This window comes from Melanerpes formicivorus, unplaced genomic scaffold (genome assembly GCF_026170545.1).
Source record: "Melanerpes formicivorus ecotype bairdi unplaced genomic scaffold, bMelFor1.0.p_v2 SCAF_20, whole genome shotgun sequence".
Classification (NCBI taxonomy): domain Eukaryota; kingdom Metazoa; phylum Chordata; class Aves; order Piciformes; family Picidae; genus Melanerpes; species Melanerpes formicivorus.
This window is the reverse complement of record NW_027142372.1, coordinates 368,004-382,355: the sequence shown is the minus strand read 5'-3', so window position 1 is coordinate 382,355 and position 14,352 is coordinate 368,004. Positions and strand designations below refer to the sequence as shown.

The following is a 14,352-nucleotide window of genomic DNA, read 5'->3' as shown; positions in this document are numbered from 1 at the left end:
GCTGCAGGAGGATGAAAGCAGTATTGAAAACATTTTTTTCCATAATCTGCTTATGTTGACAGGTCAGCCAGAGCAGCAATGAGTTTAGTCAAAGAAACAGCTTTCCAGAGCACAAATGGATTGATAAAGTATAATTCTATTAAAAGATCATTCCAGTGCTTGAATGGCTCTAATGATTGTGTGGGAATCTGAAGCACAAAGAGATTAGCAGCAATCTTTCTATTTTTTTTCCTGAGTGAGATGCTGTTATATAAACTAGATATTCAGGTCTTAAGTTTAAGCAGTAATTGTGCAGTTCTGCCCAGAGAGAGTCCCGAGTGGGTACTCTGCATGGCCCCAGGGATGCATCGTGGGGGCAGGATGGGGAGAATTGGTCCATCTAGGAAAGCAAATGTTCTGAGCAAATGAGAACAAACAAAGGGATAGCCTGCAAGAGTTGGGATCATTCAGCCTATAGAAGACAAGGCTCCAAGGAGACCTTAGAGCAGCCTTCCAGTCCTACAGCAGAGGGACTTTTGATAGGGGATGGGAGTGACAGGATGAGGGGCAATGGCTTTGAGCTGGAAGAGGGGAGATTGAAACTGGAGATCAGGAAGAAATTCTTGACAGTGAGAGTAATGAGGTGTTTAAGAAGAGACTGGCTGAGGCACTTGGTGCCATGGTTTAGTTGATCAGATGGTGTTGGGTGATAGGTTGGACTTGGTGATCTTGAAGGTCTTTTCCAACCTCATTAATTCTGTCCTGTCCTGTCCTGTCCTGCTCTGCTCTTGTCCTGTCCTGTTCTGTCCTGTTCTGTTCTGTTCTGTTCTATTCTATTCTATTCTATCCTATCCTATCCTATCCTATCCCATCCTATTTAGTGAGATGCTGGAACAGGTTGCCCAGGGAGGTCGTGAATGCTCCCTCCCTGGAGGTGCTCAAGGCCAGGCTGAGCAATCTGCTCTAGTGGAAGGTGTCCCTGGCCCACAGCAGTGGTGTTGGAATTTGATGTTTAAGGTCCCTTCCAACCCAAGCTGTTCTATGGCCTTATGATTCTATGAAACACATTCTTGTGTCACACTGGGGTCCTCACTGGTGTGGTACCCTAGTGGGTATTTGAGAGGAAGGCAGGGCAGCTCCTGTGCCAGGTGTGCAGGGTCCACACTTGGAGGGGGTGCACAAGTGCCCATTTCCCCCTTGTGGAACAGCCCAATTAAAGTGTGAACCCATCCTGGCTGGTCAGACACTGAAGATGCAGGGGTGTGTGAATGTTCTGAGTGGCACCATCTTTTGCCTTCTCCTTAGGCTGTCCCCACTGGCGGCTGGGGACACCACAGGGGTGAGTGATGTTGCAGGTGGGTATCTGGGGTTAAGCCTAGAGAAATCCTAACTGTATTCTTCATCTGTTTTTCATGGTAAATCTTTCTCTCTCTCTCTCTTTCCCCCACGCCCCCTGCTTCCTCCCTGCCTGCCTCTTGCAGCAATGTGGACACCAAGGAGCTGTGCGGTGAGTGTGGTCCTTCACTTGGGGTGCAAGCAGGTGTCACAGGCATGGGTGCTTCAGAGGCTGCATGGCATTCATTACACAGCTGGCAGCTGTGGAGCTGGGGGGGGGGGTCTCAGTACTTCTGCTGCTTTGCCCCTTATTCCACAGGAAATCTTTCCAAATTGTCTTCAGTTTATTGCAACACAGAGAGGGTGAGAGCTGAACCAAGTGCCTGGCTCCTGTTCAATGATAAGCTGCAGTTTAATTTCTGGAGATGTCATGGCCTCCAGCTCTACTCTCCAGTTCAATAAACCAGGATCCTCTGCAGGACCCAGGACGTATTTTTCCTCAGGCAAAGCTCGGCGCTTCCCAGCGTGCTGCCAAAGGCAGACACCACCTCTCTGCACCTCCCCTGAACTGCAGCAATTACAGATGGGAAAGGAAAGCTCTGATAAGGCTTGGTCCCACAGCTTGACTAGGAAGGGAACATTTCCTGCTGGGATTTCCGAAGGGCCTTGTCTCGATGGGAGGTGGCTTGTGCACAGGGCTCCTGCTGCTGCCTTGGGTATTTTTCCATGTGTGCTGGTACTGGGAAACATTGCCTGCACTCAGCCTTTTTGGGAGATGTCTGGCCATGCAGAGGGCTCACCCGTTTCTTCTCCCCTCCAGAACCAGGATGCCACTTTGGAAAGTCATTAAACATTTACCTTCATCACTTTGCTGCTAATGCAGAGGGACCTTGCCAGGCTGCACAGATGGGCAGAGTCCAAGGGCAGGAGATTGAACACATCTAAGTGCCAGGTTCTACACAGTGGCCACAACAACCCCAGGCAGTGCTCCAGGCTGGGGTCAGAGTGGCTGGAGAGCAGCCAGGCAGAAAGGGACCTGGGGGTACTGGTTGATAGTAGGTTGAACATGAACCAGCAGTGTGCCCAGGTGGCCAAAAAGGCCAATGGCATCGTGGCCTGGATCAGGAACAGTGTGGCCAGCAGGAGCAGGGAGATCATTGTGCCCTGTGCTCAGCACTGGTTAGGCCACACCTTGAGTCCTGTGTCCAGTTCTGGGCTCCTCAGTTTAGGAAAGATGTTGAGTTGCTGGAAGGTGTCCAGAGAAGGGCAACAAAGCTGGGGAGGGGTCTGGAGCACAGCCCTGTGAGGAGAGGCTGAGGGAGCTGGGGTTGCTTAGTCTGGAGAAGAGGAGGCTCAGGGGAGACCTTCTTTCTCTCTGCAGCTCCCTGAAGGGAGGTTGTAGCCAGTTGGGGGTTGGTCTCTTCTCCCAGGCAAGCAGCACCAGAACAAGAGGACACAGTCTCAAGCTGTGCCAGGGGCTTCCTGGAGCCTTCTCTTCTCTCTCAACTCTCTCATCCTGGCCTCACAGCAGAGGGCTTCCAGCCCTCCCAACATTGCTGTGGCCTCCCCTTGCCCTGCTCCAACAGGTCTATGTCTCTCCTGTGCTGAGGACTCCAGAGCTGGCCCCAGCACTGTGGTTGGGGTATCAGCAGAGTGGAGCAGAGGGCCACAATCCCCTCCCTCCACCTGCTGCCCACACTGCTGGGAATGCAACCAGGATTTGGCTGGCTTCGGGACTGCACATTGCACATCAGTCTGATAAAACCACAGCGTGATCCCACCTCACTGCCTCATCTGAGGGTGAAGCTGCCAGGAGAAGAGGAAGATAAACTCATCACCTCACACAGGAAGCTGGAGGAAGGATTGAGCAGCATGAGATTCTGCCTAGATCCTTTATCTGCTGAATACCTGCCCTTGCCTGCAATTTCTTATTTACTTTCTACTCTTCTGAGCATTAGTTTAGATACCAAACCTCATTTTGGCTAAATGGAAGCTATGTCCTCTCTCTCTCTTGAAATGAGTTGTGTGTTGTAAGATGTTGAGAGCATCTTAAAGGAGATTTTGTGAGCCCTGCAGTTTGGGTGAGCAATTTGATAGGGTTTAACCCATATCAGGTAGCATCTTTGAAACTTCTGGCTGCCTTTTTTTTTGTTCCCTGCCAACAAATGCAGCAATCACCAGCATCTAAACTGAATTAAACACAGTCCTCACCCCCAGAGGAGCTCCCAGTCATAGCTGGGAGCACTTAATATGCCCAGAAAACGTGAGTACAGCTGCCAGGTTATACCTGCTGCCTTTCAGTTTAAATGGAGCACAGACATTTCATGCAGTGGTACAAGGTGTCCAGAGAACTGAGGTGTGCCTCAACAAACAGGAGATGCACATCGACCCAGTGAAGACAGCCAGTGGGATGGGTGATGGCTTTGCTGGGGAGAGGTGGCTGGGGAGCACTCACCTCCTCCCACACCAGTACTGGGTTGTGCTGATGCTCATCTCCTGAGCATTGATCCCACTGCTCTCTGCAAAAGTGTAGGAGCCAGGAGCAATAACCAGGAAGGACAGGAAGAGCTGATCTCAGAGGTTCCCATGCAGTAATAAGGCTAAAACAGGAGAACTGATTACTTTGGTTGTCAGTGCCATTCTCCTCCCAGTTGCTCCTTGCTGTGCTTTGCCCACAGCAGCTCCTTTCTCCTGAGATGTATGGCTCCAGCTTTTTATTTCAGGACTCACAAGAAGCTTCTACCTTCAAGATCTGCTCAGTTTTAATTTGCCAAGGAAAGTAATGACACAAACAAACACATTGTGGTGAGAATCAGCTGTCTGGCTTAGCATGGAGCAGCAAACAGCTGCTGTCACTCACGCTCTGACATTCTGGTTTCTGCCAAAATCTTCTTCCCCTTGGATATGTTCCTGGGCTGTAAATAGCTATAGGCTCTTCTAATTAAGCTGAGAGAACCTAATTAGGGAGATTGTTTCCTGGAATTGATGCCTTGTTGCATTCTGCAGCGATGTCACCTCAGCGTGAAGCTCTGTGCCTTAGCACTAAGGGATGGCACTGGTGGCTTTCAGGGAGCAGCTGTGTGTCAATCACCCAGAAAAGCAGTGAGTTTGTATCCAGGCTGAGGCCTCACTTCATGCCTCACCACCATGCCTCATTTCTCATGCCTCACCTCTGTGCCTCTGGACCTCTGGAACAGGTCCTCCTAGAAACTATACTAAGGCTTGGGAAGGGACAGGGAGGTGATTCAATACAGCCAGCATGGCTTCACCATGTCCTGTCTGACCAACCTAGTGGCCTGCTATGATGGAGTGATTGCATCAGTGGATGAGGGGCATGGACATCATCTATCTGGACTTCTGTGAAGCCTTTGACATGGTGCCCCACAACATCCTTCTCTCTAAATTGGAGCGGTGTGGCTCTGATGGACTGTTTGGTGGACAAGGAATTGGCTGGATGGTTGCATTCAGATGGTAGTGATCAACAGCACAATGTCCAGGTGGGGATCTGTGACAAGTGGTGTCCCTCTGAGATCCCTGTTGGGACCAATGGTGTTTAATATCTTCATCAAGGAAGCAGGCAATGGGATGGATTGCACCTTCAGCAAGTCTGATAATGACACTGAGCTGAGTGGTGCAGTTGGCAAACCTGAGGGGTGGGATCCAGCCAAAGAAACCTAGACAAACTTGAAGAGCAGGCCTGTGTGGACCTCATGAGGTTCAACAAGGCCAAGTTCAAGGTCCTGCACCTGGGTTGGGGCAACCCCAGGCTGGAGAGCAGCCCTGTGGAGAAGGACTTGGAGGTGCTGGTGGGTAAAAAGCCGGACATGAGCCAGCAATGTGTGCTCACAGCCCAGAGCCCACCCATGTCCTGGGCTGCATCCAAGGCAGTGTGGTCAGCCCAAGGTCATCTGGGATTCTGGGATTCAGCAGCAGTGAAGCCTGAGGATGGCATGGAGAAAATGTGGACTCCTTCTCCATGGGGAATGTGTGGATTTGGGCCCAGCTTGTAGCTCACTTCCTTAAGAGGCATATTTTGCCCTCAGAAGCCTGTGCAACCTGCACATTGAGGTGCAAATGTGGTGGGGATGTAAGGAAAGATGTAAGGCCAGTCCCAGCGTGCATAAATTGGGGTGAGTCTAGCAGCTATTTAATGGTTTGAGTGGTAAAGCCTGGCAAGGGAATGGAGAGGAGATTTCATTGGAGGCTTCTCCCTCTGTGTGGGCAATAGGAGGGAGAGAGCCTAACTATGGTCAAACACAGAAGTGGGCATGAAAACAAAGCACCTGCTAAGTTATTTTCAGTGGGAACTGCTGGGCCTTACAGCTCTATTTTACAGTGGTCCCAGACTTCACAGGAGTTGACCATTTCCCATCCCTGCAGGACAAAGATGTGGCTTTGGCTCAGGATATGGAGCATAAAAACATACCTGAAGCCACCCATTCAGCTTGTTCTTTGCACCAATGAACAGGCTTTGCTTGGTCAAGTAGCCTTGAACTCTCCAGTTACATCAGTGGTTTCCATCTTGCTTTTCCCAGACTATTTTGCTGACCATATGGGAGACTATGAAGACGTCTTGGCCTCACTGGAGACCCTCAACCTCTCCATCCTGAAGGCGATGGACTACACCAAACGGGTGAGTCCCCCTTACAGCACCTTGTGCTCCATGGGCTTGGAGCAAACAGTGCAAGCATCACCTTAACTCTATCTGAAGGTCTTCACCTTCTTCAGCAGTGTTGCTTTTGCATTTGTGTGGCAAGTGGATGACAGCAGCAACATGATGACAGAGAATTCTTTTTGTATGAGAGGAAGATGAATCTTGGCCAGATTGTGAACCATTGTGCCAATGTCATGGGCAGTAGTAGGTGGTGGCATGGAGGCTTTGTGACAAAACACCATCTATCCTAAGTCTGACAGGTGGTCTTGGCTCTCAGGGGAGACCTTATTGCTCTCTACAACTACCTGAAGGGAGGTTGTAGCCAGGTGGGGGTTGGTCTCCTCCCAGGCACCCAGCACCAGAACAAGAGGACACAGTCTCAAGCTGCACCAGGGGAGGTTTAGGCTGGAGGTGAGGAGAAAGTTCTTCCCAGAGAGAGTTGTTGGCTATTGGGATGTGCTGCCCAGGGAGGTGGTGGAGTCACTATCCCTGAAGGTGGTCAAGAAGGAATTGGATGTGGCACTTGGTGCCATGGTTTTAGTAGTCATGAGGTGTTGGGTGAGAGGTTGGACTTGATGATCTTTGAAGTCTTTTCCAACCTTATTGATTCTTTGAGTTGCCTGAAGCATGGAGGTGGTTCAGCTGTCTCCAGACAACACAGCCTGTGGGTCTCTCAGATGGGATTTGAATGCATGAGTTCTTGTCTGCATCACTGGGAGTGCTTTTGGAAGCTTCATATTACAGACCAGCCATTAAATACAGAGTTGGAGAGCATCCTGGATTCCAAAGTATGGTTGCCTATGTGTACAGATGCTGTGTTAGAAGCTCTCCAGCTTCTAGCTGTGTGTTTAAAGGGCTACAAGCACCAAACCCAAGACTTAATGGTCTATTTCACATGTGGTACTTGGCAGTGGTGCTGATCAAGCAGTACACTGAAGTTTATTTATGAATGCCCAGCAAACCTGAGCTGGTGTGCCTGATGAACATCCCTGCTGAGAGGTTCACCTCTCATTTGGTGTTTTACCAGGAGGAGAGAAAAACTCTTCTTCCTCTGAAACCATTTTCCTGTCCTTCCCTACCACTTAATAAGAAAAGCATCTTTCTCCCTCCTTGACCCAGCAACTTGTGGCAGGATTCACCTGCCTTGGTTGTAATGGGTAAAAGTTATTTACCTAAACCTGAGCTGGTCACCTGCATCATGATCTTGTGGAGATCCAGAGTGCTGGAGGTGCCTGTGTAATGTGCCACTGAAGAATCCCAGCACTCTTCATCTCAAATGCAGACCTTTCTAGATGGCTAAGACCAGATGAGGAAGTGCCACCCCCGCATCCCCTCATCACCCCATCTTATTAGCCTGTGGGGCTGTGTTGCTCTTCCTTGCTTGTCAGACTTCTGGCCTGTGAGCAAACAGAGCAAGCCTCCTTCCCAGAGAGGAGCTGGCAGAGAAGCATTTCATGAAGAACATTGCTCCCTGCTGTGATTTTGCGAACAAAATGGTACAAACCTCATCAATGAATTATTCAAACACAGGTGCTTTGTTCAAGTAAAGAACAGAAGGGGGGGAAGGGGGGGGGGGAGAGGGGAAAAAAAAGCCCAAACCCAAAAATAAGCTGCTGTAGGTGGTGGAGAAAGTCATCTCCAGTGTTCAGCTAGGACAGACTTCCAGGCAGCCTCAGAAGCTTATCCCCAGTGCAAACCATTAGTGGTCTCTTTTGAGACAGGGTATTTTTTTCACTGTATTGCCAAAACAGTGTCAGAAGGCAGCTTCTCACAGCCCAAACAGATCTGACTGAGGTCTCCTCAGCAGTTTCCAGATGATGCATGTTCCCATACCAAATCCAGCCAAGTTGGGAGCAGATGCTGATCTCTTAAAGGGTAGAGGGGCTCTGCAGAGGGATCTTGACCAGCTGGACAGGTGGGCAGAGTCCAACAGGATGACATTTAACAAATCCAAGTGCCAGGTGCTGCACTTTGGCCACAACAACCCCATGCAGTGCTACAGGCTGGGGTCAGAGTGGCTGGAGAGCAGCCAGACAGAAAGGCACCTAGGGGGTGCTGATTGACAGCAACTGAACATGAGCCAGCAGTGTGCCCAGGCAGCCAAGAAGGCCAATGGCATCCTGGCCTGCATCAGGAACAGTGTGGCCAGCAGGAGCAGGGAGGTCATTGTGCCCTGTACTCAGCACTGGTTAGGCCACACCTGGAGTCCTGTGTCCAGTTCTGGGTTCCTCAGTTTAAGAAGGGCATTGAGACTCTTGAATGTGTCCAGAGTAGGGCAACAAAGCTGGGGAGGGGTCTGGAGCACAGCCCTGTGAGGAGAGGCTGAGGGAGCTGGGGTTGCTTAGCCTGGAAAAGAGAAGGCTCAGGGGAGACCTTCTTGCTGTCTCCAACTCCCTGAAGGGAGGTTGTAGCCAGGTGGGGGTTGGTCTCTTCTCCCAGGCACCCAGCACCAAAACAAGAGGACACAGTCTCAAGCTGCACCAGGAGTGGTTTAGGCTGGTTGTTAGGAAGAAATTCTACACAGAGAGAGTTGTTGGCCATTGAGATGTGCTGCCCAGGGAGGTGGTGGAGTCCCCATCCCTGGAGGTGTTCAAGAGGGGATTGGACGTGGCACTTGGTGCCATGGTTTAGTAGCCATGAGGTGTTGGGTGACAGGTTGGACCTGATGGCCTTTGAGGTCTCTTCCAACCTTGGTGATTCTGTGATTCTGTGAGGTTACAGGAGTGCTTTATTTCCACTGGGACCACACCTGCAGGACAAGGCTTCAACCCCAGGGCTGGAAAAGGCAGCGTGAGCTCCCAGTTGTCTGTTAGGTCCTCCCATACAGCTCTCCTGCTCCACCACATATGCAGTATGATGCTGCAACCAAGGGCCCTGAGCTGATGCCAGGGTGTTCAGGAGGCATGAATACATATTTTTAGAAACCTTGGGTGAGGACAAAGAGTGCCAAAGCTGCAGGTTTTGGTAGGAGCCATCAAGTGTGGCTTTTTGTCCCCAGTGCTTGAGCCTGTTGGTCTCTTTGCAGCTTTTCCCTGAGGCTGGCTTCTGCCAAGGGCTTGGTGCTGATGCTGAGTACTGTGGGTTGTGAGCAAACTGCTTGCTTGTGAGATGCCCCTGTATTAGAAGAAGAATTTCATCAGATGGGGAGAACTATTGATCATTTAAGAGTGTTCTTGATTCCCTCCCTCTCCCCCCACTACCAGTACAAACAATAACCCAAGTCTAACCTTCTTCTGTGCTGGTTTTGTGACGAGAGGTGCCTGCTGATGAGAGGGGCTGGAGAGCCTGTGGTATTTAATTGCTGTTTGTATTTCTCCCCTCAAAAGACAACTGATTATTTCTTGCTCATGAAAAGAGAGAGCAGCAATTATCTCGTGCTGGAGGAGCTCATAAAGTACCAGCAGTAATGAGATTCCATAGTGGAAGGTCTCACACAGCACAACAAAATCTGTCACTGGAGCTGTTTTCCGACGTGGAGATGTCCATAGCACGCTGCAGAGATTGCCAGTGATGGTGGGAAAGGCAAAGCTGCACTGGAGAGAGAGGAAATGAACTTTCAGGATCTGAAAAAAGAAGCTATGGATGTGATATGGTTTTACAGAATTCTCCTTTGCTGTCTCACAGTGCAGTCTGTAAATACCCAGCCCAACGTGACCGGGGAGGATGTGCTCTGTGTGTGTGATGTCCAAGGGTGGGGTATGGGAGAGCTGGGAGAGCAGAGCTAGCTGGCTGCTGTCCCTCCTATTCAGTCCTGACCCACTTGCCTTGGGTTTTCCCACTGTGGGTCAGTGCCCAGGCAATGTCACCACCATCCCTGCCAGCCTCAAGGAGTGATGGGGATTGAGGAGCCAGAGGGCCAGTGCTGGGGTTGTGGTTAGCACTGAACAACCCCCTCCTTCAAACAGCCCAGGAAATGTGCTTTGGCTTGGCAAAAAAAGGAAGCACATCTGGTGATTATTGGAAGCCAAGAGGATTAATTCACCCCATTCCCACTGTTCTGGGGTTGCTCCTGCTCCCTGCTTTTGCCAAATAAGTGTTTTGCAGTGCTGAGCCTGGAAACATGAGCTCAGCTGACCTTTAGTGGGGAGACAAACATTGAAAGCAAGCTGCAAAGAAGGTCCAAAAGTGCTGAGTGAGGCACACTCTCAAGGACAATGCAGCTCAGAATTAAAGCAAAATCATTCCTCCTGGAGAGGCTGCTGTTGGTCACCAGATGGGTCTAAGAACTGCTAGGGGCTGTCTTTGACATGTAGCCTGTCCCACTTGGACGGGGAGGGCTTGGAAGGTAAAACTTGCTGGAACTGGAACTGAGAACAAAGCGACTTTCCATGCACCCTGGAGGGGTTCAAGAGGGGATTGGATGTGGCACTTGGTGCCATGGTTTAATCAAGAGTTCTGTGGTGACAGGTTGGACTTGATGATCTTTGAGGTCTCTTCCAACCTTGGTGATACTGTGAGACTGTGTGATACTGACATTCACTGACAGCTGCTGCTCAGGAGCTCAGAGGTGAACTGCCCATTGGGATGTGCTGCCCAGGGAGGTGGTGGAGTCACCATCCCTGGAGGTGTTCAAAAAAGGATTGGATGTGGCACTTGGAGCCATGGTTTAGTTGTCAGGAGGTGTTAGGTATTAGGTGATAGGTTGGACTTGATGATCTCTGAGGTCTTTTCCAACCTGGTTGATTCTGTGATTCTGATCACTGGAGGTATTTAGGAAGAGACTGTATGAGGCAGTTGGTGCCATGGTTTAGTTGATTAGATGCTGTTGGGTGATAGGTTGGACTCGATGATCTCCAAGGTCTTTTCCAACCTGGTCTGGTCTGGTCTGGTCTGGTCTGATCTATGCTATGCTATGCTATGCTATGCTATGCTATGCTATGCTATGCTGTTCTGTTCCATTCCTTTCCATTCCAAGGTCTGTGAGTTGGATTGTTCAGGTTACAATCCACCCCTCTTGTCTCTGCCTTATGACACATTGTCAACAATGAGCAGGAGATGCCAGGCTCCTGGGGCTCAGATGGAGCTCCTGCAGCAGACCTCCTCTCCTCACTGCTCACACTGGCATGCCTGTGGGTCTTGCCCAGCTTTCAGCCACCACCAGCAAGCTGCAAAGGAGTACTTGTTGGAGCAGCTCAGTTACAGCCCTGGAGAAAGCACCAACTGTCGCCAGGCTTGGATGCTAAAAATGATGGATGGTTTTATAGCAGAGTCCAGAAGAGCAATATAGAAAGCTCACATTTGCATTCCTACCTGCCAAAATTAAGCTTTGCCAAATATGAGACTGCTCTTTTTTTTTGGAATGATGACACCTCAAGATAAAACAGTCAGTAGAGATAATCCTTAAAAATAATCCTTTCCTCCCACCCTCCAGCTAATCCTTTATCTCATCCTTTCATTTGACTTGAGCAGGTTTTCTCCTGCTCTGCTGATACCAAGTTCTTCTGAGGCTCCTGGAGCAAGGCTCTGCTGTGGTTGGAGGTTGGCCCCGTGCCAGGGTGTAACAGCAGCACGGTGGCAGCACCTCTGGGCAGTGCCCACTCAAAGCAACGTGAGCTGCTCAGAGCCTCCCATAGACATCATGGTCTGGTCCTAGTCTTGCTCACACTGAGCTGTGGGGGTTACACAAACATCAGCTGAGGTCTCCTGGTCTGGACTTGAAGCCTCTGGAGAACCACTGCTGCACAGCACATCTGCTGCCACATCTTTCCTCCCTCCCACACATCAGGCTCTCTTTGCAGAAGCATGGTGTGGGCTTCCTTGCTACCTAGCATGGAAGCAGCTTCTCTTCTGGTACTTTGTGCTTGGCTGAATCCTGGGAGATCCTGCACACCTTCTCATCATCTTCCCCCTTGGAAGTGTGTGGCCAGTCTACCTTTGCTGGGGGGCTCAGAGCATCATGCATCCTCATCTGTGCAGCACAGAGATCTACCCTGAGAGGGTGGGAATTGTTTTAGGGCTTGTTAGCAGCTTTTTCACCTCTTCTTTGAGCAAAAAAAGGGGGTTGGATTTTTTGGAGCCCTCACTATGAGAAGGACATTGAAGTACTGGAATATGTCCAGAGAAGGGCAGTGAGGCTGGTGAAGGGTCTGGAGAATGGGGCTGGTGAGGAATGGCTGAGGGAACTGGAGTTGTTCAGTCTGGAAGTGGAGGCTGAGGGGAGATCTTCTCACTCTCTACAACTCCCTTAAAGGAGGTTGGAGTGAGGTGAGTGTCTGTCTCTTCTCCCAGGTCACAAGCAACAGTTCAAGAGAAAATGGCTTCGAAGTTGCACCAGGGGAGATTTAGCTTGAGCATGAGGAACAATTTCTTCCCCAAAAGGGCTGCCAAGCCCTGGGACAGGCTGCCCAGGGCAGTGGTGGAATCCCCATCCCTGGAGAGACTGAAAAGCTGTGTGGATGTGATGCTGAGGGACTTGGTTTAGCGGTGACCTGGCAGTGCTGGGTGAACGGTCGGACTTGATGATCCTAAAGGTCTCTTCCAACCAAAACAAGTCTGTGATTCTGCTCTAGGAGGAAGCCCCAGATTTGAAGCACAGCTCAGGATGCATTCTTGGTGAATGGTTTTGGCTGAGAACAGGAAGGAGTGGCGCTGGGGCGGTGAATGGGCGAGGGCTGAGTCATCTTCCCGATGTATTTTGAATGATACAGCTCGGAGCAATTCCAGTATCGCTTTCTGTTGAAAGCATCTCTGCAACTCCTCTCTGACATTCATTTAAGAAAAGATCGAACTGCAAATTAAAGTACAAAGTGCTCCTCCACTTCTGCTAGAGCAGAATTCCCCCCCCCAACCTTCCTGCTCAGTCTCTGGACCACAAAGCTGATTGCCATCCGGAGCTATTTCCTCCAGATCCAGCCGGGCTGCCAGACTGCTGGGGAGCACAGCGGGGCTGACTGGGAGATGAATCTTAAGAAGGTCTCTCTTGGAGCTTATTTTTAGACAAAGATGTTTATTCACTGCTCTTCTGCTTGTCTGTAGCTGAAAAATTCGTGCTCCTCCTCTTGCTCTCAGAAGGAAGAACATCTCTAGAGGTCCTGCTTATGCTGCCCTGGCTTCAGCTCTCATGGACCTCTTGTAGGAGGATGTAGTTTTCTTCCTCCTTCCTCCTGCTGTAAGGCTAATGCTACTGGGATTAGATAAACTGCATGGTGAAGGGAGTAAATTCCACCAGACATCAGTGCTGTGGTCTTGCCAAACAGCCTGAGAGGAGCTTTGAAGAAAAGGAGAAGCAGGGCCCAAGTCAACACACAACCAGCTGGCACAACCAGGCTGAGCCTTCAGCAGCTTGACCATCCCACGTCGTTGCATCTGTAAGGTCTTTTAAGTAGGTCCTGTTTGGCAAACAAAATCTGTAGTTTCCTTGGCTAAAGGGAAATAAAACACATATTAATTTACTATCTTGTGGATTCTAAAGGCAGCTAATTAGGAACTTGTTTGAAGAAAAGGCTGATTGTAGCCAAAGTGTTAGAAAGTAAGAGACCACACTTTGTTTCCAAGCCTGTTCTTTGCCTGCTGAGGGAGTGGGCAGGATGTGAAAGTGCCCTCAGGGTTGTCCTGCATGGGCCAGCATGGGCATGGACCCTTCATACCCCCATGGCTGACATGAGGAATGATGAGATTCTATTGCAGCAAGGAGAGGCTCTGAAAATGAGAACATGAGAACAGAGCAGTCATGTGAGGCGTTGTGTGAGGAGGGTCTGTGGCAGGAGACTTCCAGGACCAGGCAAGGGCTGAGAAGGGTCCAATACTGAGATAAAAGGAAGGGTTTACAGCAAAAGACTTCTAAAACCCAAGTGATGCCACCATAATGTATTTTTTTTGTCTGAACAGGTGTCTCATTTCCTTTTTGGTGTCCTTTAGGGAAGGCTGAGGGTCTTTCATATGTTAATGCTTTCATTTATCAACTCTTTATGTGTCTGTTCTCTTCAGGTTTCTTCTACTGATTATGTGCCAGGCAATCAGTTTTGGGGCTCTGCTTTTGAAGCAAGTTAAGAGTTGAGGGGAGGGAAAGGAGGGATAGGCAGGTCTGAGTGTTATTCTAATGATAAGAAAACATCTTTTGGAAGAAAACAGGCAATTATGAGTAAAGAGCTGGAATCAGCCACTCAGATATTACAGTGCCACACATGCCTGGTTTATAAAGCAGTGAGTGGGTGGAAGATATCATAGCATGGCTTCAGTTGGAAGGAACCTTAAAGATCATCTAGCTCCAGCTGCCCTGCCATGGGCAGGGATACCTTCTACTAGACCATACTGCTCAAAGCTTCATCCAGCCTGGTCTTAAACACTTCCAGGGATAAGACATCCACAACTTCTATGGGCAACTTGTTCCAGTGCCTCACTACCCTCATAGTAAAGAGCTTCTTCCTAAAGTCTAATCTATCATA

The 14,352-nt window shown here is 49.8% G+C and overlaps 1 protein-coding gene across 2 annotated transcripts in view; it reads left to right on the top strand.

Annotated features, from left to right (window-relative positions):
* Positions 1-14,352, top strand: part of NECAB2 (N-terminal EF-hand calcium binding protein 2) — a 103,200-nt gene that overhangs the window by 72,571 nt on the left and 16,277 nt on the right. Inside the window, exons 4-5 of one of the 2 annotated variants that reach the window (XM_068150457.1) lie at positions 1,461-1,486; positions 5,850-5,947. In XM_068150457.1, the coding sequence (XP_068006558.1) occupies positions 1,461-1,486; positions 5,850-5,947 (124 nt within the window). The remainder of the gene's footprint in view (positions 1-1,460; positions 1,487-5,849; positions 5,948-14,352) is intronic. The other variant, XM_068150458.1, reaches the window with a different exon arrangement.